Source organism: Haliaeetus leucocephalus, unplaced genomic scaffold (assembly GCF_000737465.1).
Source record: "Haliaeetus leucocephalus isolate CR32 unplaced genomic scaffold, Haliaeetus_leucocephalus-4.0 Scaffold577, whole genome shotgun sequence".
Taxonomy (NCBI): Eukaryota; Metazoa; Chordata; class Aves; order Accipitriformes; family Accipitridae; genus Haliaeetus; species Haliaeetus leucocephalus.
In genome coordinates, this window is record NW_010973013.1 from 2,096,833 (window position 1) to 2,121,282 (window position 24,450).

The following is a 24,450-nucleotide window of genomic DNA, read 5'->3' on the forward strand; positions in this document are numbered from 1 at the left end:
TGACCAGCCATGCATTGTGATCAGAAAAATATGACTGAAGAATCTAAAACGATGGATCAGGTGACATCTTTTTTGCTGTGTTTGCCATTCTTTGCTCCATGAAATAGTAATAGCGATTTGACTGGAAAGAGGAATGAGTTAAGATTATATGTGGATAGCTTTCTCCTCTGCTGCCCAGCCATTTGCATTTTCTCTGTCATAGGCAATGATGTCCTCCAGCCTGTTCAATTCTTCTGAGTTCCAGCCATTGGACCCTACACAGGAGCCAATCTTCCCACCAGAGTTAATGGTAAGTTCATTCAAAAAGAAATAGTATGTGGTTCATTGGTTTCATTGTTCTGCCCAGGGTTTGGGTGTCCACAGTGTCTCTGCCCTGAGGAAACGGCAATGCAAAAGATGGCTGCTGGTAAAAGAAGATGCATGGGCATGAATGCTTCCCTGTTTTATAAAAGGGAAGGCTTTTAAGCCAGGCTGTGTTAAAAGATACGCAGGCCAAGTGCCTGCCCCAGCTGGCTTTCCTCTCTGTTTCTCACCATACATGCCTGCTCTTGGGTTGCCTTCCTTTCTGGTCACTGCCTACCCAGGGGTGGAACAGTTGCTGACATCCAGATTTCAATTTACTAGGTCAGATGTGAACTTCTATATTAAATACGGCTGTATCTGAGCTAATAGGCCTGTGCTCCCTTTATAGTGTAGGAAGACAAATAGGAGCTATGTGATCTAGCTAAATATATGTTTCAACTAGATGGCTTACTGAAAACACCAACTTCTCTCTACTCAGTGTAGCAAGAGTAGAAGCTGGCTGCTCACATTGACATCAAAAGTTAGGTAAGATTAGTTTCTCTCCACGTTTCATTCCTGTCTTTTTCAGGGTAGTTTTCCCCTAAGCAAATGTGTCCCAGCCAGGAATCTAGTCCAGCACATGGCATGTTTACAGCTTCTTTCACAATTAACAAACAACTGAAATTCAGTCATTAGTTCTGCTGCTGCACCCAGACTAAATGTGTCATGAGCTACAGCATGAGTAGGTTCTTGTAGACCATAGCATAATATATATTTAGCTTGAGAAAGGTCCCTTCTGTTTCTTCTCTAAGGTGTTCTCCTGCCTAAGGATTGATCTGATGTTGTTGAGAGGCAGCCATGTTAGTCTGTTTTCTTCAGTCACTGGATGAAGGAATTAAAAAGGGAACCAAAATCTGGCCTTACAGCTGGTAACTGAAATTCAGCAGTGCTAAAGACTGACATTTTTGCAGTGAGATGAGAATGGAAAACCCATTACTTCTAAGACAGCTGGAGCCACAGGCATCTGCCAGAACTTTGGTCAGAAGGAGCTTGCTGGCAGAGGTCTTGCTAGGGAGATGTGGCAGCAGAATGCACCTGGCAATACCAGGAAGGCAAACTTTTGGCAGCATGAAAAAGACTCTAGTCACTGCTAGCAGAAGCATGGGGGATGGCTTACTGCCAACTGTGTGGATATCACAGCCACTTGTCAGTAACTTGACTGAGATGGAGCCTGGCATAGGCATGGGCAGCATGTGCGCAGGGATTCTTGGCTTGATGTAGGATCTGAGCTCTATCTGAATTAACTTTTGCAGACTCAGAATAACAAACAGCAGAAACAGCTGTGTTTCAAAGGTGAGCGTGTGATGTGGATCCAGCCTACAACTCTCAAGGAATTGGTGGCTCTCAAATCCCAGTATCCCAGTGCCAAGCTCGTTGTGGGGAACACAGAAGTGGGTAAGAGGAAGAGCTGATGCTCATTATGAGCAGTCAGAAAACCTCCTACAGAGTATTCTATGAGAACAGTGCAAATGTAAACCTCCTTCATGCTGTTGCTGTTAAATAGCTGTTTAATCTTCAGGTTGTATGTAGGAACAAATTTTCTTCTCAGGTAGAGCAATCTCACAGTGAATGTTTTCCCTATTGTTTGCTGTGTCAGGCAAAAAAAAAAAAATAAAGCTTATTTAGACCTCTGAGCTTTTGTGCTAGTTTTGTGGAATTTTGAGAAGAGGAGAGTGGCACAGTGTAAAGTGTCCTTATAATCAAACGAATTCAGTTGTGAAACCTGCGTTTTGAAAGACTTTTCAGTGAGTAAACCCTCAAGAGTTGAAATCTTACTGTTTTTTCCCCCCAAATATATTCTTCTGCAAATGTTAGTGCTGAGGAAGAGAGTTCAGACATATTTAGTAATTCTGTTATCGTGAGCAACTGGTTCAGGAGATAATCCCCAAACTTTGTATGGTTCGTTGTATACATTGTTCTTTCCTGAAGGATTATGTGCAATAATAGACAGGTTACACAAGTACTAAACAGTGCATTTAAGGTTATTGTAAGCCTAGAAAAGAGTCTCTAAAACTTCCCTACATGAATTCTGGTATTAGTGGAAAACAGCTTTTAGACTAAGTGACCTTATGTAATCTGTGTAACAGATGGTCAATGAACTGACTGTTTATTAAGCCTACTGCCATTTCATTGGGAAATGGCTAACTTAGGCTCTCTGTCACCTGTGTGTAACTGAAGGAGTCTTACTTTTTCTTAAGGTATTGAGATGAGGTTAAAGAACATGTTGTATCCAGTGATAATAGCACCAGCATGGATCTCTGAAATGAACGCTGTTCAGCACACTGAAACAGGTGAGCAAAAAAGAGGCAGAATGCTTGTGAAGTGAGTGAAGACTCCATGAAATAATAAAGAAGACATCAAGGAAAATCCCCAGATTAAAAACTGCTTTATGTATGCATTAATGCCACTCCCATGCCGGGAATCAACTGAGTGATATGTAAAAATCATTTGAGAATCAAAGAGGGCTTTCACTAGAAGATATATTGGACATTTTATCTGTTTGATGCATGGTGTTTTACGTCTATTAACTGGGTTAATAATGGGTTTCAATGGGCAGTCTTTTTATTTAGAAAGATTTTAAAGTTAGTAACTGGGGGAAAGATGTTGGATTTGACAGTCTAAGTGACTAAGTGAAGTATTGCATTTATCTTCGTGGTAGAAACAGATCAACCTTACAAATAGTTAGATCTAATTAGGACAATGTACTGCATGTGGCCCAATGCCTGGTAGCATGTTTAAGGTGTGGAAACTGTAGAGGACTTGGAGTTCACTTCTCAAAGGACAAACCATATACCTAAATACCTACAGGAGGGCAATATCATTCATAATACACTGAGGGAAAAGGGCAGTGGGTTGCTGTCATGTGAGAGGCAATATCACTATGAGCTGTGATTTAAAGGTAAATTTTGTTCCAAGGATCTGATGTTTACATGCAGTGCATACAGAATAGCCTACTGTGACTGAATGTCTTCTCTAAACCCTGCTGTCTAATTAAACTCAGTAGCATCTAAGCTTTGTAGACACAGTTATAACCGTCCTCCTGTACCTTGATGTCTGGGAGAACAACAGTTCTTTTCATTTGTTTGTTTACAGGGGTCACCTTCGGCGCTGCCTGTACCCTCAGCTCGGTAGAGGAGGTGCTGAGAAAAGCGGTGGCACAGCTTCCTCCTTACAAAACAGAGGTCTTCCAGGCTGTCCTTGAACAGCTGCGGTGGTTTGCAGGGCCACAGATTAGGAACGTTGCTGTAAGTGGCTCAGGAGCATCAGGGACTGGAATTGAAAGCTCTGTCTGAGGAGCTGGCCTCCCTTATCCATTGTTGGTGTGCCTTGTGCTTCTCACACAAGAACATTTGCAAACCTAGGCAAAGAAGCAGGTACACATAAACCAGCCCCAGGAACTGATAGCGACGTGGATCTCAGCTGGTGTCTGTGCTACACTGATATCACAGATTTAGCAAGCTAGGGAAATATGGCAGTTGTCCAGGTCTTCCATTGCTGTTATCAATATAAGTGGGGGAAACTGTAGTGAGATTTGACTAATTTAGCAAAAATGTATTTAGAGTGCTTCAAAGAAGCAGGTGTGTAGATTTTTGCCAGCACAACTATGGTAGTCATAGTGTTAATGCATCAGATCTGGCTAATTTTCCTCTAGTTTTAAAGGGAAAGAGAATTTGGGTTCAGTGTGTTCAAACTCCATATACTAAAAGAAAAAAATATCAAGCAAGTAGATGAATCAACCTACCAAACAGAAAATTTTGTTCCACAAGATACCGTGCCATACATTTGTATTGCAGCCAAAAACTTGGGTTCCTGGATATTACTGAAAAAATGCTCTATACTTTCAGGGATCTTCCCTTAATTGCAGCTACAGTGATTGAATTTTGGCATTGTTGGGCACATGTGGTTTGAACATAAGGTAGTTTTGATGCATTACCAAAGACTTCCTAAAACTGTTTCAGGCAAACATTAGTATTAGCAATGGATTTCATGGCTTTTATGTCTTCCCTCTTCATTAAAGGCCTACAATTGCTGAGTGAGCAAAAAAGAATTGATCAAAGCAAACTCAAGCAGAGCTAACCTCTAGTGTATGGTGTATGGACAAATGCAGGATTACAAGATGCTATGGCTGTATCTTCAGTTTTTTTAGTATTTGATGCATATATTATCACTCTAGGCTCTTGGTGGGAACATAATGACAGCAAGCCCAATTTCTGACTTAAATCCTGTGTTAATGGCAAGTGGAAGCAAACTGACTCTGGTGTCAAATGGTAAGTTACTTACATTTCCCTGTGGCACTGAGGGCAGTGGGATAGTCAACAGTCCTCTGCCATGGTTTGTTAGGCCAGGTCAGAACTCGAAAGTGGAAGTTGGCATTATGTAAAACAGGCTTAGTGTGAGTCTTCAGGGGTTTTGCCCTTTTTGAGGCTGAAGTCCTAAGGCTAGGTCTAAGGTTGGCTTCCTAAAGAGTTTTGAACTTCTGTGCCAGAATGAATTTCTGGTACTGTATATGTACTTACAGACACGTCCTTGTGAAGAGCTGGTTGAAGATGCCTGTTCATGAAAAATAATAGGCATGAAATTGTTTCTGTCACTATCATACTTTGATACTTGTGGATTTTTCAGATACAGATTGAAACTTGTTTTGTTTTTTTTCTATGAAGAAAGACAAATGTCTCAATTTGTATTTGCTCTTAGGAAGAATTTTTTCGAAATACTACCCCTAAAGTAAGTGGGCTGACTTTCTCTTGTACTGGTTGGTATGCAGGCTAAGGAAAGGGGAAAGAGGGAATTACATTGCTATGTTGGAAACTGGTCCACCTGGATGCTCTGCTTTAATTAGATAAAGAAGGAGGGAGGTCTCTTTGATCAGTTCCTGTGCAAATAAAACTTCATATGTAGGCAGAAGCTGTCATAGATTTCAGAAGGATCAACATAAATCTAAGAAAATCCTTCCTGATTTGGTGAAAGAGGGTGGAAAAATGAAAACTGATATCATGTCAAGAGTGATTTGTGTAGGTTGAAGGCTCTTTCACACATACTATTGTCATTCTTCATCTGAGTTATTCATTCATCTGCCATTGATCTCTCCTTGCTCTACAGAGGGCAAAAGGACTATCACCATGGATGAGAAGTTTTTCACCGGATACAGAAAGACAGCAGTTAAGCCTGAAGAAATACTTCTCTCTGTTGAAATACCCTACAGCAAGAAGGTAAGCTTGTAGGAAGAGACTTCGATGTCCATGGAGCTAAAATGCTGTTATTTGACTGTTATTTTCAATGTTAGGCACTTTTTTCCTTGGAGACTGACCTCCAAATGCTTATGTAGTCCCAAGTGGACGAGGAAGCAAGTAAATTATTTGGTGAAAATCTAGCAACATACTCTTTTTGACAAGCAAGGGGGGCTGGGCTCTGTGTTAAAGTATGGTAAGCCCAATAAGTTTTCTAGTGCAAGAAATACGAATTTAACTTTGTTGTCTGGAGCTTTTTGAGTGCATTTGGTAATGACGAAAGGTGACAAAATGATGTTCCCAGAGGTTTAAGTTCTGTTTGCAAAATAGTACAGCAAAGATGCTAGCAGTTCCTGAAGTTAAGGTTCCCGGGGTTCCTGCTTAATTTCTGTGAATTGACATGGGAAAAATTGTGTATGCATAAGAGGGAAGTTCAGTTTCTGCATCCTTGCCTTGCAAGACTGAAACCATGAGGACTTATTAGGGCATTTTAGCAATGTAGACTTGCAACTTCAAATAGGCTTGCAAAACTTCCTTCAAATAGAACAATGAACAATGAATTGTTTCAGAATGTCTAAGAGGTAAAACTCTCTTTTTTCTCTTTAGGGCTGAGAGCATCAGACTGTAATTTTATGGCTGTGAAGGTATTTACCTTTTTAGGGCTTGAGGCTATAAGTTATAAGATGCAAGGATTCACCATGTAGCAACACATTTTCTTTAGAAATGGAAAACACTGATTTACTTGAAATGCCATCATATTATGGGATAGAACCAATAAATCCTTTGTCTATCCTTTCTAATTTTTGTATCTAACTATTAAGGGAACACAGCTATTTTGTTTATGGTGTTTTTCCATCTATTTCTGAGTGATTCTTCTTTGATCTTGTGATAACTGCAGGAAGCATTGCTTTTTGCCAAAATGAGAAACGTGCTTGAGATAGTCAGTGGAAAACACCATATTCCTCCATCCATGTGACAGTCATATGGCAATTTCACAAAATGAACAAATGTTTACCAGTAGGGCAATGGCTTCATCCCTAGGTTATATGCAGCTCATTGATCTGAAAAACTAAAACAACTTTTGAACTCTCTGCTTCATGGTTTCTTGGCTGTTCTTTGCTCACAAACATGAAGTCAGGGAGACTAAAGTTCTTCAGGGAATGTCTGAAGGTACTGGCATGTGGCAGGCAAAGTCTTCTGGAACTGATTTCCTCACAACTGTAAACAAGGCTATGTCAGCACACAGCTAGATTGAATTTTTTGGTTTGTGTTTGTTTATAACTGATGTTACCTCTTGCATTGATGTGACTCATTGCAACAAGGGTAGGACTGGTCAAACAACAGAAAGAATTAGACTAAAGAAGTTTAGCAGTTTACATGACTCAGTCTTGTTGTAGGGGGACTGAGCTCAGGGTAGGCTTTATCACAGAGAGGCTGTTGAGGGAGAGGAGGTAACACCTTTTTCCCCTGCTAGTTTGTGTGTCAGATATTTAAGATATTCAGGGAATAAAGATTTTTGAGTCTATACTTGCAATGAATTGCAGCTGAGCAAAGATAGTATTTAGAATAGGAAACTGCTCACTGGATTAAAGATAAAATATAAACAGATTCCAGAAAAGAAAACTGCTTAGCTTTTTGTATATAACAAGGCATTCCTAGAACAGGACATATCCTTTATTTAACAACCCTCTTTCTCTTCTGGACTGTAAAAACATTCCTTGTGTTCCAGCTAATGTTCATAAATGTTATGCACCACTTATTACTCACTTAGTGACCATAAGTTTTTCATGTCCTTTCCCTTGCATACATCTTTCTCTATCACATTTGTCATGATTACTTAATTTTTATGATAATAGTATTGTGTATCACATATACATTTACTGGTCTTCCAAAAGAAAAAGCCTGACAACACGATGCCTATATATTTCTATCTTTGGAAAAAAAAAAATACCTAAACCTACTGTTTCCTCAGTATTACCATCATAGGCTCATAGTATCACAATTTTTGCCCTGCTAAGAGAGAGAAAGTGGTCATGACGTCTTACTTCATCCTTTAAATTAGTATCATCCAACCTTCATCCGTTATTGATCTCTATATTCCACGGTGGTGGACTGAAAAAAATTACATGGAAACAATGTTTTTGCAGTTGTGAATATTGCCTATGAATCTTTTAGAGCCTGTGGCTGAATCTTGTCCAGAAGGGGAGAGGGGAGATTAATCTAGGTCCCTAATATGCAGCCCTTAAGAGTAAGGGTTGCTTGGTTTTCCTATGAGAATAACTAGCACCTAGAAACTTTCACTATGATAGTTTAGAGGGGACATGCACTGTTGTTTTATCAGGAGGTAGGGCTGACATGGGCAACTGATGTGATGGTTACCTTACCTACACTCCTAGTGAGGAAAAATAGAGTGCCTTTTCTCCCACAGGACTCTGTACCAAGAAAACTAAGGTGTCTTGCGAGGAGTGAAGCAAATATTGCATTTATGTTGCAATCATGTTATTGGAAGTCTCTGAAGTGTGCAGTAAGAGAAGAGGCTTTTTTTTACTCTTTGAAAGCTAATTGGTTTAACAAGCAGAGTGGCAGAATGTCCTCATTGGGATGATGCTATTGATGCTCCTCTGCTATTATCTGCTGGCTGACCACTAATTAATTGAATTCAGGAAATGAAACACACCCTTCAGTTCTATCTCCAGTAACAAGTTCTCTATGTGCAAAAAGGGCCTCTTGTGAAACTGTTCTCATTGCCAACAGTAGAGGAACTGTTCTTTACAATAATGAAAGAATTGCTGTCCACTTCTGAGTAGAAATAATTAATGGAACAGACTGCTGTGCTGTGCAGAGTCACTTGGCTAACCTATTAGAGAAGAAACTTGGCAGAAAGCTGTCCAGAAGGGCCGTGCAAAGATATCGGATCTGGTTCCTCTCTTAGTCTGCAGGATGCCTGAACAGCAATTTGTCATAATCTGCAGGACAGGCAAGGGGAAAAACTGGCTGTACTGTGACTCCAGGGTGACACCATCACTTGGTGTATACTGGCAGAGTGTTAATCTCATATTTACTGCCACTCTTCATAGGAGAGCTGCTGAATTTTGTGAGTTGTAGTTGCTGGTACATTTAAAAGAATTTCATCACTCTGTGGAAAGCAGCAGAGGATTCAGGATAGTTACTGAGAATTATATTTGCAGTAACAGATTGATTGAAATTGTCTTATATTAATTAGTCTGGTCTCTTCTAGAACTGTGAGACATTTGTGATTATTGATTTCAGTACTTGCAGAGTTCAAAGACTTTCAAAGGGAAGGGGTTTAGGATATGAGTTTTACTGATGAGGCTTTCAGCTTAGCAGCCTGGGGGAAAGAAAGAGTTACTGAGGAACTGTATGTTTGTTTATGTACATAAAATCTGTCCTGGTTCTTCCTCTCAAGATATGGAAAAAATGTGACAGGTATGAGCAGATCTCTGTCAAAGCTCATTTCCCCCACAGTCCTAGGTTGGCTAGTAGCCACTGATCTAACACATTAGAATTAATCGTTGAATCATGTGAAAATATACAGTGCTGCCTGAACAAACATGTCCTGCTTGGCCCTGCAAGATGAATCAACCAAATACAGTTCCCTGGCATAGCTCATCCATGTAGAGATAGGTTAACAGCTTGTCCATATTTATACTCCAAAGCATGCCAAGGTAGAGAATAAAGAAATATTTTCCTGTCTTCTAGGGAGAATACTTCTCAGCTTTCAAGCAGGCTTCTCGTCGGGAGGATGACATTGCTATTGTGACCTGTGGGATGAGAGTCCTGTTCCAAGATGGCACTAGCCGAGTGGAGGAGATAAAACTAAGCTATGGAGGAATGGCTCCTACAACTGTCCTGGCACTAAAAACTTGCCAGGAGCTCACTGGCAGGTAGGAATTTTTCTGTGATAGAAAGGCTGTCTAATGGAATAGTGCTGATTTTTACAGGAGCAGTTAAAATACCCTAAATCCTCTCTGATAGTACACAGGAGAAAGGTGAAGAAGTGTAGCTACACTTCTTGCAGCTGCTTCTGTTTTGTGTGATGCCTTGCTTCCTCCAGTACTCCTTACCCTCAAAGATCCATGTCAGTGTCTCATTCAGAGAGCTATTTCCTTGCTAAATTTATTCATCTGTTGAAGTGGGCAGAAGCTAGACGTGGGCATGACCTACAAAACTGATTTTCTTTCAAACTGGACTGAGAAATCTGCACTCTTATCATTGAATAGCTTTTCCACATCTTTAGAAAAGATGACGTGAGCCCAAGACAAGAGCAAAGCTGACACATATACTATGAACAGAGATAGAACAGGTGGCTGTTGAGAGCTTGTGGGGCTGTCATGTCAGAAAAGTTAGTCTGCCCCAGTGATATTTAGGGCTGAGCAAGGGCTCTGTGTCACCTTTGTTCCCTTGCAGAGACTGGAATGAGAAGCTGCTGCAGAATGCCTGCCACTTACTGGCAGGTGAGATGGATCTGTCTCCTTCTGCGCCTGGTGGGATGGTGGATTTCCGACGCACACTCACACTCAGCTTCTTCTTCAAGTTCTACCTGACGGTCCTTCAGAAACTGAGCAAAGACCACCATGGCACTGTGAGTGATGCTAGGGAAGGCAGCTCTGGGGAAGGAGGACCTGTATGTGCTGTCTTGGTGGGGAAGGCATGAGGAGCATTGGGTAAACCCATCTGGGCAGCTGCATTGTGGTAGGACACAGATTCAAGCGGAGTCGTACCTAATAACAAACTGCATTTTGCAATAGATGCCAGAGCTACTCTATTCCTTACCTGCATGACAGTGGCTAGTGTATCTTCCCACTTGCTTCTTTGTAGCATCCCCACCTTGCTGTAGAAGAATGCTTATCTGTGGGTTCACAGGAGGATTCCTATACTTCTCCCCTTTGTTGCATAACAACTGCTGTCATGGATCTGTGGCTATTCCTTGCACAGAGCCTGAGCCCTGTTTGCCTTTCACCCAGTAAAAGATGAATTATCTTCACTAGAGGATGGAGAATGGAGAATATCCTGGGCTACTGGGGAATGTGAGAAAGGGACTGGCAAGGAAGATGATTGTTCTTTAATATCTCTCTGGCAGAACAATCTGTGTGAGCCTGTCCCCTCGAACTACATCAGTGCTACAGAGCTGTTTCACAAAGATCCTATTGCAAATGCGCAGCTCTTCCAAGTAAGTAGCAGTACCTGCATGATGTAGACCTGGGCTTTTGTGTAGCTCAAACTGTGCTTCTTATCCTGTTGTCTCCCTGAGTATGGGCAATACATGAACTTATACAATGCCATTCCTGAGGCTTGTATTTGGGTCTCAGTCCCTTCCTTGCTTTAGAATACAATGTTCTTCTGTGTCATTGCCCAGGACTCTTCCTGGCATGTACAGCTTCATAAAAATTGCTGTGGGTAGCACTTTTCTCCTGCAGCCAGCTCCATATCCAAACTGAAATTGCCCTTCTGCTTTCCCCAGTTACAGTCTGCTTTTCTTTGCATCTCTCAGGCTTTAGATTCAGGATATATCTTCTTCCTTATTTCTCCATTAATGACCTGTTCTTTTCAGCTTTGAGAGTAGAAGCTAGCTTCAGAACTTGAATCTTTTATGAAAGCTGTCACATCAAACCCTTCTTTTCCATAGCAGTTTCAAAACCCGAATCCCTTTCATTTCATTCTCTATAGTCCCCTCTGTGCAGCCACTCCATCTTGTTTACCTGCCTTTCCCAAAGGACTGAGCCCCCATCCCATTCCCCATCTCACTAGAATGTCTCACAGTGCTTTTTGCTCTCCTGTCAATGCTTCTGTCCCCTGCAATCTAAGCAGTAGTAGTCAGTCATGTGTTTTACTCCAGGAAGTGCCCAAGGGGCAGGCAGTTGAAGATATGGTGGGCCGGCCTTTGATGCACGTTTCAGCAGCCAAACAAGCATGTGGAGAAGCTGTTTACTGTGATGACATCCCTCACTATGAGAATGAGCTGTATCTAACGCTGGTGACCAGCACCAAAGCCCACGCTAAGATCCTGTAAGTGTTGCTTCTGAGTTTCAGATGTTGGAAGCATCCAGTGCCTGGTGGCTTAGAAAGCATTGACCTGTCAAGTTGCAGGTGAGGGAAGGGTTTTTGCATTGGTGGGAACTCCAGTTCATTGCACGTTGTTACATGGAGGCGAGCTGTATATGTTACAGCTGCCTTGCAAGTCTGCGTCAGTGGGAATATGAGGGAATTAACACCACGCTCAGAGCTTTGCTGAAGCACAAAGCCATCAGCCCTAAGCAACCTTCTTGCATGTCCCATCTCTTATACTCAAGTGTGCAGGATTAAAAAAGGAGCAGGGTAGGAGAGAACCACAATGTCTGAAAAGATGTCATTTTAATCACTAACCAGAGCATGCAGTTTGCACAAGCTTTTTCCTATTTGCCTAAAAATTTAGGTTGTAACATGCAGTTCTGCCACAGCACTCCTGCTGGTGAGTCAGCTGTGTGTGTACTGTCTTCTGGTTTTTGCCTTGCACGGTGCTTGCTTGCTATGATCAAGCCCTCTGCATAACAGTCCTATGTGAGTTAGCTTCAGCTATTAGATGTAGACCTGTTTGTGCTTGGCTGTAGCAAGGTGGGTAAGTCAGTATTTGGAAGTGCAGCTGTCTCTGAAAACATCTTGTCCATGCAGGGCATGACTGATGCCTAATTTATAACAATAATGACTAACCAACTCTAAAACACCTATCCTGGCAGGTAATGCCATCTACATTCTCATATGAGTTTCATGCTGTTATATTGTGGGACTCACTGCACCCCAGAATCCTTAATTGTGCTTACATTGTGGTGGCTCTGCAGGCACTCATCTGCCCTCACCTGCTTTGATGTGGAACACTGCGTTACATTGCCTCGTGTCATCCTCAATAGCCTTGCGATGTGCTGTTCATTCCTTAGGCAATACTTCCTGCCTATTTAGGCTTCCTGTCCAGAGGTTTCCTGCAGTGGTCTAACATGGGACGGGCAGCATGGTGGTCATGGATACACAGATGTAGTAATTGACTCCCAGGCTATGAAAGAAATTGCTCTGTCATCATAGTTAAATCTTAGGTGTTGCAACATGGTCATTGATGAGTGCTGCAAATGCATAAGTACTGCTACTACTACCAGTGCAGATGGAGCAATAGAGAAAGCATCAGATCTATGCTTGCGACCACAATATGCAGTATTTTCTAAAGACTGCTGTACACATTCTCTTGCATTTGTGTTGCGCACTCACGTTTCAAGCTGCGAGCCTGTATTTTTCTGTAGAGGAAGTAGTGGAATATTTAATCAGATGACAGAAGTATTGCAACCTATGATTTCGTCGGTCAAAATACTGGCTCTGGAAACTTCTACTTCGCCCGAGTCAGATTTTGACCACCAAGTGTAAATTAGAAATTATCTGCCTCTGTATTTCTAACTAAGGGAAACTGTCAGGGGATTGTTTCTGAGGCATTACTGCAGAAGCAAGGGAAAGTGAACTTTCCAGAGAAAAATACTATTGTCTCCAGTTCCTGCTGTCTAAGAGTTCATGTGGGAAAGTTCATTCATACATTTAATGTCTTTTTTAAAAAGTCTGTAGCTCACTGGGATGCATAAACAGCTACTTTCAGGCACAGTTTGTATCAGTGTTTCAGGAATCTAAACAAGCATGCTGAAAAATTGCAGCAATTTACAGAAGACAATAAATCATTCAGTTAGCAGAAACAAAGCCACAGCTTTTCTTTTCACAACAGTTCCCTTGCAAAGCAAGACAGTTACATAGCCAATGTACAAAATATTGCAAAAGGAGCTTGGAAGTCTTTTGCAATACATTTTTATGAAATGCTCTATATAAAAATTAAATTATATCGTGCTTTTCTAGTCACTTTCTGTCCTGCTTGTCACTTAGTTTTAAATCTGTATGTGATTCAAGCAGACAAGCATTTTGGTTACATATCTCTTTTGCTGATTACCAAAGAAAGCCTTTCATGAAGCTTTTTGTCTTTTGGAGCGCCATTTCTTTTGCATCCTTTTAAATAACCTGCAGCTTCCTTGTGACTGATATTCAACAACTTCTCCGTGACTCTCAACCACATTTTTCTCTAGAGGTGAACCCACGGTAGATGATATGCGTCTGCAGTAAAATTTCATGTTTATCAATGGACAGGAAGGAATCTTGCCTTCACAGAATCATGGCAGCTAAGAAGACAGTGGAGGCATACCATCACTAACACCAATCTGTCTTTCGTAAAGGGTATCAAAGGATCTTTAGTACATGTGGTGATTGGATCAAGTTCAGATATGTCTTAGGGAAAAGGTATATGATACAGTATAGTCCAAAGCAGCACACTAGTGATCAGACTCACAGTCAGGATTCACATTATCATATAGATCCCAAATGATTTTAGTCTAATATTACATTGCCCTTTCTGCCTTGGTTTCACACGGTATTCATGTGACAAACACCTTCTCTCATACAACCAGACTTCAGGGAATCAGGCCTGAAAATGTGTTGGTGTCTCATATGCGCTGACAAAAAGAAAAATGAGAAATAATAACGCTGCCTTTCCTCCTTTCTTTAGTTCTGTAGATGCATCTGAAGCCCAGAGTGTTCCTGGGTTTGTGTGTTTTGTCTCCGCGAAGGATGTTCCTGGCAGTAATATCACTGGCATTGCTAATGATGAAACTGTCTTTGCTGAGGATGTGGTATGTGGTTAAAAATAGCCTTTTTCAATCACACTGCTCAGGAGATAAGATTTCTCATATTGTCCACTGAAGTCCTCTACCTTATACAGAGATAAATCCTAACTGCACTGGAGTCAATAAATCTTGGTGCCAAATTCAATAAGGCCTGAGACCCTTTGCCCCATGCCCCTCTCTTCTGTGTTATTTGCACTATTCTCCTCTAAGCTGCAGACCACTGGGACAGACTCACTCACTCGGTTACTGTCCAAAGTTGGTTGTGATCATTTTCCATTGACTGATTTTAAATAGACCAGTCTGAACAAACAGATGAAAAACTGCATGAAAGGAATAGATTAAGAGAATTATGATGAGCCTCTCAGTTACTGCATATATACACACCAAATGATGGTGGGTCCTAATCTTGCCTGTAGGTCACTTGTGTTGGTCATATCATCGGTGCAGTTCTTGCAGACACACAAGAACATTCCAGAAGAGCGGCTAAAGCTGTGAAGATTAAGTATGAAGAGCTCAAACCTATTGTCACAATTCAGGTAAGATGGTTCAGATCTGCTTCTGCAGTTAGCTTGGGACCCCCTGGTGTGTAGTTAACTTCTATTGTCACATATGTGGTTATTTAGCCACATGTTTTGTTAGTTTTTGTGGATGCAGCAGGATATGGATAGAAGGAATAATTTGTATATTTAAATATAAATATAAAGAGGACACATGTTTGTGGTACTGATTGGGAGTACATTAACTTGTTCTGTGTTATTTAAAGCTAAAACAAATAAACCAAACTCTAGTAGATATATTGTGCTCAGCACAAATTTGTTTAAATTAACAAGGTTAATGTCAGTTACATTCTTACCCATAGGCGCTTGCTTTCAGTATTCTCTGGTATGACCCTGCTGGCTTCATTGGTATTCATTCATTCTTCATTTGCTGATTTATAACACTCAATAGTAGGGGGTGAAAATGTCTCTTCTAGCTCTGTCACTGCACTGCTTCTTTGAGATTTCTGTAGACCACTTGTCTAGTTTCGAAGCTGATTAAATTAATTTTCAGTAGTTCATTCTCCACTGTGAACATTTCCACTGACTGTATGGACACAGCCAGTAAGTGGCTTTTCTCAAAGCTGAATAAATTAATGTCAACAATTTGTGATAATTTCATGCTTTTTTTTTTTTAACTAGAAGGCTTGTTGACAAGATTTCCTTAGATGACAGTAAAAGCAAATGATAGTATCTAATACAGCATTTACATCTAGAAATGAGAAAAAACTGTATGAAGCTATTCTTATTGGGGACAAATTAGAACCATGGGATTCTAATTAATTTTTTTAATGGTCACTATTTCATACCATGTGTTTTGTAATGTGAATTGTATTCATGCAAATACAAAGAGCCTGTGCATTGTCTAGTACAGATATTGGTACTGTCATCTGTGGACAGAGGTTTAGGTTTGTTTGTATGATTTGTGGGTTCACAAACAACGTGCGAGAACTTTTTCCTTTCTGAAGTTTCTAGCTGTTTATTCAATGAGGGAAGATGAGAGTGGAGCCAAAAATGTGCTGGTTTTGTTGTTGTTGTTTGATCATTCTGTGATTTTTTTTCCCATTATGGAAAGCTTCAGTTTTGGCAAAAGTGAAACGCGTTTGTAAAACTTCCCCAAGAAAGATTATTGTATATTAGGTCAGAAGTGAACTATTTCTGCAGAAGACTTCATCCCATCTGAGAGATTCAGTTTTCTCCTTCTGCCTCGTTATTTTTCTGTGGGGGTTTTTGTTTGTTTGTTTGTTTTTTCCTTTTTCCTTTTCCCCCCTTCTGGGCCACAGACTATAGTTAACACAAGTTGTAAGTCGGCTCTAGTGGCTACAGTCCTGGAGGTTCTGGGTCCATAATGTAAAATGGGTCACAAGGAGCAATCTAAGATTGTCCAATTATGGTGTTTATTGTGAAATTGCTGTGTTGCCAAAAATTATTTTGTACTGCTTTAAGTCAAGTCACTTGGCTATTACTGTAGTTAGTGTCTGATAAGTTCTTGTGCTTTTTATCTTGGATATTTCTTCTCCAGTCAGAGGAAGCTTTGTTTTCATTCCGCTTCCACAAAAATTTCATTGTGTCATTATGTTTCCTAGGAAGCTATTGAAAAACGATCCTTTCTTAAGTCTATAAAGAGAATTAATAAGGGAGATGTGAAGAAAGGCTTTGAAGAATCTGATCACATTTTGGAAGGTGAGAATACGCATTAATACTTCTTTTAAAATAGGATAGTTTGTGACAAAAGAAGTCAAGCTATCAGCCTCCTTTTTATGCATATGATACTGAACTCATGAAAGTAAGGCTTGCAGGGCTAAATTAATTTCATATTAAGTGTCAACTAACTTTATATACAAATAGCTTATGAAATATTTAATTTCAGTTTCAAATGGACTTGGATGCTCCCAGCTGTGCCCCTGTAAATGTAAAACTCTCTTCCAATATAAGGACACATTTTTCTTAAGCAAATATTCTATAAAGTGATTTTTTTTCTTGAAATGTATCCACATAGGAGCTCTTCCCTGTCCAGACATAGTCTGGTCTGAATCTTATAGACAGTCACTTTCCTTTAACCTGGTATATGACTCTATCTTATGAAAATGGGACATACATGTACCTGAAAACCTGATCCGTCAACACTGGTGGCTGTAGGTATCATGAAGAACATGGCACTGCCCTGTAATGTTTTCTCAATGCTGATTGTTGGTCTGTCTTTGAGTATGGGTTTGTTTTGGTGTGCTGCTTGGTTTCATTCAGTTGAAGTCTTCCAAGCAGGTTGTAGAGACATGGATAAACATAGCAGTTATCAACAATTGTTTAAAACCTCTATGAGTTAGGAGGGGAGGATGCCAGAGCTGTGAACTGGAATACTGTTAGACCCATGTCATTGCTTGGTGTATGTATCACCTATCAATAGGTCCTGAGAGGAAGAGTCTCAAACATCAGACCTTTGGAGAACTATGTATTTATGGATAAAAGGGTGTTGTATCCCTCTTACAGATCCGAGAGGGAAGTTAAATCAGTTACAGACACAAAGCCTGGTGTGAAGGGATTATTCTGGAAGATCACAGAGAAGCATGCCCCCCCCTTACCTCCCTGTGGGGGAAGGGGGGTGTTATTTAACTGAAACACCCATTTCCAGGTCTGTCATTTGTTGTATTTTGGTATGCATTGCTGAGACTTTCCTCTGCAGTCAGTGATTGGCGCTGGCGCTTCAAAGGTGTCATAAGCTGTTGTTGAATGTTTCTTATAGTGTACTATAAAAAATGAAAACACTGTGCAAGGCAAGGCAGAAATTGTTCTGAGCTAGAAAAATAGCTTATTTAGAAGGCTGCAATACTGTGTGAATGCCAGGCCAACCCCCTCAAGGAGACAAGAGAAAGGCCCCTGCTACGTACCAGAGTAGGCGTTGTCTCACGCAAATGTGCATTTCTTGCTGATGTACCTAATGAAGGCAGCTATTTTGTTGTTGCTGAATTGAATAAAAGGAAGAGAGGAACAGGATTTTGAGAAATGCTCTGAATATTAATTTTCATGGCAGCTGAATAGACCAGTGCCATGACAGAGAAAGGAAGCCAATTCTGACATTTAATAGTGTGTAGCATGACTGGAAATTGTACCCTCAGTGCTGCCAGATAAGGTGTCCTGGGAAAGAGCCACATGCAGTAACAGAGAGTTGATTCCCAGTTAGATCTTCTTAAGGCATTTTGGGTTTCTATTTTTGTTGCCCTGTTTCAAAGTCTGTAACCTTGTATTTGATCTGCTCAGCTAGACTATACTTGATTTATTTTTATCCTTCATCTCAGTGGTGTTATCAGGGCAGTCTGAAAGGCACCAAACACTGCATCTTAAGGGATGCTGGGTCAATGGCATGGTGTGCAGGCTTATTTTTGAAATGTTAGCCACTTGTGTTTTGGACTGAGGATTTCTAGAAGGTGGAGGGTGGGGGGCCATGTCTGTTTTGTTTTGTTTTGTTTTTAAATGTTGAACCAGAAGTGTCAGTTTTAGAGCTACGTATATCCAGAGCTGGGCAGTGCAAAGGGCTGCCATTTAACACATGTCAAAAGGGCAGTAGCTTGCAAGCAGCATATGATGGGAGACACCTTATAACACCAGGGACACCCTGTCTTTGGGGCATTTCTTTCAATTTTCCAGGAGAGATGTACCTTGGTGGGCAGGAGCATTTCTATCTGGAAACTCACTGTACTGTGGCTGTGCCAAAGGGGGAAGATGGTGAGATGGAACTCTTTGTGTCGACACAAAACCTTATGAAGACCCAGGTACTGTCTCATTGACCTGATACCTAAAAGGTATTTGTTTCTCAGTTTCAGACTAGATAAATGGTTGTTTTACAGTTGGTCCTATCTTGTCTTGAATAAAAAAGGCTTAGAGTTTCGTATGGGATCTAAAGTCCATAACTATCCTATTAGTGTCCTGAATCTGCTTCCAGGTGACAGAGATGTTTCTGTTAGCAGCACATCTTTGTCAACCAGGGTTTGCATGCTTAACCGTTTCTGGAGAGGGTGCCGGCTGGTCAGTAGGCATGGCTGTTGAATGAAAGATCAGAAAGAGAGGTGGTGTAAATACTGACTATATATACTAACTCTGCCATCTTGTGAGATAGGCTACTGACACTATGGGGTGTCTTTGGCCTGTGTACTAATTCACCAAGACTGTCCAAAGATCTCAGAGTGAGGAGAATGGACAGAGTGATATGGACATCAAACCCTGTGCTAAATGAGACCTGTGTCTTGGTAACCTCATCTCATGTCCATCTCTTCCTGAATCTGGTGCTGTCTGCTGAAGCACTGTGTGTCTTCCCTCTTCAGAGATGAAATACCAGACTTATTAGTTCCACTTGCAGGATCAATAGGACATGCAACGTAACAGAGTATTTTACTGTTGCAATGGTTGCAGAAAGACAATGTATTGGTATCTAGTTTTAACACCAGCTCAGCTCTGTACATGTTATGCTGTTTTTTTCTTTAGGAGTTTGCTGCTAATGCATTGGGAGTCCCTTCAAATCGGGTTGTTGTTCGAGTGAAAAGAATGGGAGGAGGATTTGGAGGAAAAGAGACTAGGAATACTATTTTGACAACTGCAGTGGCTGTTGCAGCCTTCAAGTAAGTTTGAGTGTGGGGAACAGGGCTTTTTCCTTTTAGACTGTCCCAGCCTGCCTCTTTCTGGAGCACCATTTGCACTGGAGCACTTTTAAGACTCTTCATGTCTTGTTAATGTACAGCTTATAGCAAGCCTGGGATTTCCCAAAGGAGGTGTCTGATGGGTTTTTAGCTGGTAGGAGGAATTGAACCTGCTCAGAGGGGCTAAGCTTATGCAGGAATGTCAGCTTTTAATAGAAAAGGGGGGGAAAAACCCTTACTCTGCTGTTCCTTTGGTGATCTCTGAAAACTCTTGTATCTCAAATTATCTGCCTCTTCCCTTCACCCCAAACCCTTTCAAAATCCAGCACTAGCCATGCTTCTTGTTTTGTATAATAGAGGTATGAGAGTCTCTTCCTTGCTCAAAACTCCTACTCACCAGCCTTGCACCACTGTTTCTCTGTGCTTCTGCAAACTCTCTCTTTGGATTTTTCCCCAGGAAGGGTGGCAGACCACTGAACAGGAACCCACATTTTCAAACCCCTAAAAGCTCAGGGAATGAACCTAGACTGTAACCATTTGTGAAGCATAGATTGGAAATGTGCTTCTGGTTTCTGGAGTTTTGATATGGAGTCATCTTTAACTGTGCAAGTTTCTGTGTTTGTGAGTGAACATGGCCCCTGAGATGACATTTGTGCACTGCATGTAACACTGCCCTTGTAGGTGAGGATACACTCTGTTGGCAATTCTAGATGGATCTTGCAACACAGCAGCAATTTGATAAAACACCTTTGGAAGAGAACAGCAAAAATGAAGCTCCTGTACTTAAATCAGCTTTATTTTTCCTGTTCTGAGCAAACCACCTGCTTTCTCTAATTAATCAGAAATACATGGGCATTTTTTTCTTTCCTTTATCTCTGCCAACCAAATCACTGTTTTATATTCCAGAGGTTACAAAATAACATCTACGGCATCCCCTAGATATTTTTACAACCTGAAGAGAGGCACTGGAAAGGCAGAATTGTTAGAAAATGAAGAGCAACTCCTCTTCTCCTTGTTTTTCTCCTTGGATAATAAATAAGCAAATAAAAACCAAGGTCAAATTGAAGGCTAGTTAGTACTTTACTTAGCATTATTATATAATTCATATGGCATTCTCTCTTGCAAAGCCAAGAGTGTGCCTTGAGAAATAGTCTGGAAAGCAGTGATTGCTCAGTTACGAGCATCTGTCTCTGTGAGAAACTATACTTGTTTTTAATATAAGAGTCTCTGCAAGAGTTTTCATGAACAGGTCCCAACTTCTAAGGTCTTAATTTTTTTTTTTACTCAATCTTGCCTTTTCTTAAGAGGAAGATATATAAACCAAGCAGTTTACCCCTAATTCCTCATTGCCACTCTGGAAAGACAATGTTCACCAAAAAGAGGAGTCTTGCTCTGTAGGAACTGTATCGTGCGTTTCAGGCTTCGCCTGATAAATGTATCCTTTAACAGAACTGGCCGCCCAGTAAGGTGCATGCTGGATCGAGATGAGGACATGCTGATAAGTGGTGGGAGACATCCCTTCCTGGGGAGGTACAAGGTATGTATACATATGAACTCAATGCATGTTGTCTCAGTTGTGTCACCTGAAACATCAGAGAATAGTAAGATTCTGTGAAAAAATCGCTGCTCTTGTTGTTTCACTGCTGATCTCCCCTGGATCAGGTCAGCTGGATTATAGCATTTTTCCTGCTAATGTCCTGCAGAAGTTCTTTTGGCTAAGATGGTTCCCTTCTTGTGACCTCAGCATAGATACTTCCCTCTTCCTTGCAAGCAAGACTTTGTCCCTGTTGACAATCACATTGCTCTTAGATGCTTCCCCATTTGTTTACAGTATCTTATTACTGTTTGTTTTGTTACCTTCCTTTCCTCTTCAATCTCCATCCAACTGCTTCTGTTTTTCAAAGCAAAAACCTGTTAAGGAAGGTGTGGCTGTGTCAAGTGGCCAGCACTTATTTTAGAAGAGCTCTCTGGAGCAAGATTAAAATGTATACATGGACCCTTTACTGGGAAGCTTCCTCAGTTGCTGCCTGTGCTTGTCCTATGCTGCAGCAGAGGACAGTCAGTCTTTTGCCTGTATGAGGTCCATTCTGGTTTTGGAGGGAAGCACGAAACAGAACATTTTGTAGAAACCTGATTACTGATGAGACTCTCTTGACAGGTTGGTTTCATGAAGAATGGGAAAGTCAAAAGTCTGGAGGTGTCATATTACAGCAATGGGGGCAACTCTGTAGACCTTTCTTATGGCGTAAGTAAAATTTTCTGATGGCTAACTAGGCGGAAGACATTTCCCTGTGCAACCTTTTGCTCTGACTTCAGAGAGTTGTTGTCTACAGCATTGCTTGCACAAAAATTGCCTGCTCGCTGACATGACTTTGAACTGAAACTTCATGGCTTTAAACTGAAAGAGGGTAGATTTAGATTAGATGTAAGGAAGAAGTTCTTCACTGTGAGGGTGATGAGGCACTGGAACAGGTTGCCCAGAGAGGTTGTGGATGCCCCATCCCTGGAAGTGTTCAAGGCCAGGTCAGATGGGGCTTTGAGCAACCTGGTCTAGTGGGAGGTGTCCCTGTCCATGGCGGGGGGGTTGGAACTAGGTGATCTTTCAGGTCCTTTCCAACCCAAACCAGTCTATGATAATGGCCGTAGCACAGTTACATTATGACTGAAAACAGACCTTGATGGGTTTTTGGAGCTTCTACAACTGCTCTCTGAGCCAACTGACCTGCCTTGGCATGTGCCGCATAATTCTTAGTAATGCTGTAATAACTTGGATTAGGCAAAAGTGTCGAGAAAGTTTCCTTTGCGTTACAGAGGGCTGTGATGGGAAACTTGTTGCACAATGCAAGATGACTGATAGTTCTCCAGCTTTGGGGAAAGCTAGTTCCTTGGAATAAGAAATATCCAAGTCAATAGGGTGATGGGAGCAGAGTGCCTAAATCAACAAGCTTGTTAAGGACTGGCTAAATCTAACACTTGGTTCACAAGCACTAAGAAAAAGAACAGGCCTGAGTTCTGAGTTTGTCTCCAAGAATTTTTGTGCTGATGAGTAAAAAACTCTCCTTTTCTGTCATGTGAGTGACGAACCCAATAGCCTTAGTGTCAATCATGTTTATACTAGCTCCCTTTCTGTAGTCCACTAAGTCTTTGATAATTTTCTGCAAAAATGAATCCATTTCAGTAGGAGAGAACTGCAAGAGCTCTCTACCAGAGCCACATTCAGTGCTATAGCAATTGGTTGGTGCTGTGCAGAGCAGAATGGCAGGCAAGCGTCTTTGCATAAACTAAGGGCCTGGTTGAGAGTACATCTGTGTGAATTGTCTTTTTGACTGTGTCTGAATCAGAGGACTGGAAAGCGCTCCATGTTGAAATAAGGTTGGGATGTGCATAATCTCCTCTCTGTGCTGCTGCTGGAGGGGAAATCTGGGAACACAAGCCAGAAGGAAGCTCTGGCCCTTTCCCAGTTTGGACAGTTAGTGGACAAAGATCTCAAATCTTGCAGTTTACTGTTGAAAATCTTTGTTTCGTATAGTTGCCCCCTTGATATCAGCAAGACTTCTTTTCCAGTAACAGATTATTTGGTATAATTAAAAGAAGATTATGGTTCTTCCAGGTGTTTAATGGCATTTAGTAGCAGTTTGGCTCAGCATGAGCCTAGGGCCAACAAAGGACTTTGAAGCTCAATCTGTCCTGGGGTCATAAGTGTCAACAGAGAAGTGCGCTTATTGTCCTGTCCTTCAGGAGGTTACCACCTGACACTCTATTGCAAATGGGAGGGAGTACTGGCTGCACTTCAGTGCTCATCTACCTGTGTTGACTGCAGTACTGCAGGGTGCAAGAGAAAGTGCTGGTTGTTGTAAATTAGCTTCAGAGCTTTCCAGCCAGCTGCCAGCTTTGGCAGCTAGTAAGAAGTCTGACATGTGATTTGTGTAAAATGTGTCCACCCCATTCCTTCACTTCACCAGGTAATAGACAGAGCCCTGTTACATTTGGATAACTCCTACAACATCCCGAATGTCAGCAGCGTGGGCATTGTTTGCAAGACAAACTTACCTTCTAACACAGCCTTCCGTGGCTTTGGAGGGCCCCAAGGAATGATGATCGCTGAGTGCTGGATGAGCGACCTTGCTCAGAAGTGTGGCCTGCCACCTGAGGAGGTACAGATCCACTGACACATTTCAGGGCAGTGCTGCCTTTGAACAAGCTCTGAGAACTGCACACAACCACAGAAAATTATTAAGCATAAGAACTTTTGCTTCATTTCTGCTAAGCCCTTAGCAGGATCTCAAACTTTCTGTATGACAGCCACATTATAGCATGGATTATCTTCTTCTCCTTTAAATTTCCTCAGTAGTCTCAATTATGTAACACCTGCTTTAAGGATAGATATTGAAAAAAAAGTCCAAAGGCAGCAGGTACCTTAATCTTACTAACAATGTGCTTAAGTCCCAACCTCTCTTGAATATTCCCAGCCTTAACGTCTTAGTCCCAATTTTCCCGTAAACAGATGTGTGTCTGTTAATTATACTGTTCTGTAGAGTGAGCAGAGGAGTAAAACTAGGAAACAACATGCTTTTGATGTCATCCATTAAAAAGACCTAGTCTGAAGCATTAAACTTGTCATGCCCTTTATATGTTTCTTTGGGAAGGTGCGGAAGCTCAATCTTTATCATGAAGGAGACCTGACTCATTTTAACCAAAAGCTGGAGGGATTTACTCTACGAAGATGCTGGGATGAATGTTTGTCAAGCTCTAGCTATCACGCCAGGAAGAAACTAATTGAAGAATTCAACAAGTAGGTGTTCTGGAGCTGTCTTGTTACTGGGTGCACCTGTTGCCTACTAACTTCTGAAGTTCTCTTAGCAACTTGAGTGATGTGAAGTCAGACCTTATATTCGCAAAGAGACTTCTAAAAACTTCTCTTTTTGAAATTCCTTCATGCCTACTGTGGGAAGAAAGCTCTATCAGAGAGCTGGTAGCTTAAATAAGGCAGGAATCAGACCTAGCATGACATGATTTT

General features: G+C 41.2%; 1 protein-coding gene across 1 annotated transcript in view; it reads left to right on the forward strand.

Moving 5' to 3' along the window:
* XDH (xanthine dehydrogenase) overlaps positions 1-24,450 on the forward strand; it is a 50,505-nt gene that overhangs the window by 15,389 nt on the left and 10,666 nt on the right. Inside the window, exons 8-26 of the mRNA XM_010577748.1 lie at positions 203-289; positions 1,596-1,737; positions 2,541-2,633; positions 3,436-3,587; positions 4,517-4,610; positions 5,443-5,552; positions 9,291-9,475; positions 9,999-10,173; positions 10,672-10,761; positions 11,428-11,597; positions 14,152-14,275; positions 14,686-14,805; positions 16,392-16,488; positions 18,448-18,572; positions 19,282-19,415; positions 20,883-20,970; positions 21,592-21,678; positions 23,396-23,587; positions 24,080-24,225. Coding sequence (XP_010576050.1) covers positions 203-289; positions 1,596-1,737; positions 2,541-2,633; positions 3,436-3,587; positions 4,517-4,610; positions 5,443-5,552; positions 9,291-9,475; positions 9,999-10,173; positions 10,672-10,761; positions 11,428-11,597; positions 14,152-14,275; positions 14,686-14,805; positions 16,392-16,488; positions 18,448-18,572; positions 19,282-19,415; positions 20,883-20,970; positions 21,592-21,678; positions 23,396-23,587; positions 24,080-24,225 — 2,411 coding nt within the window. The remainder of the gene's footprint in view (positions 1-202; positions 290-1,595; positions 1,738-2,540; positions 2,634-3,435; positions 3,588-4,516; positions 4,611-5,442; positions 5,553-9,290; positions 9,476-9,998; positions 10,174-10,671; positions 10,762-11,427; positions 11,598-14,151; positions 14,276-14,685; positions 14,806-16,391; positions 16,489-18,447; positions 18,573-19,281; positions 19,416-20,882; positions 20,971-21,591; positions 21,679-23,395; positions 23,588-24,079; positions 24,226-24,450) is intronic.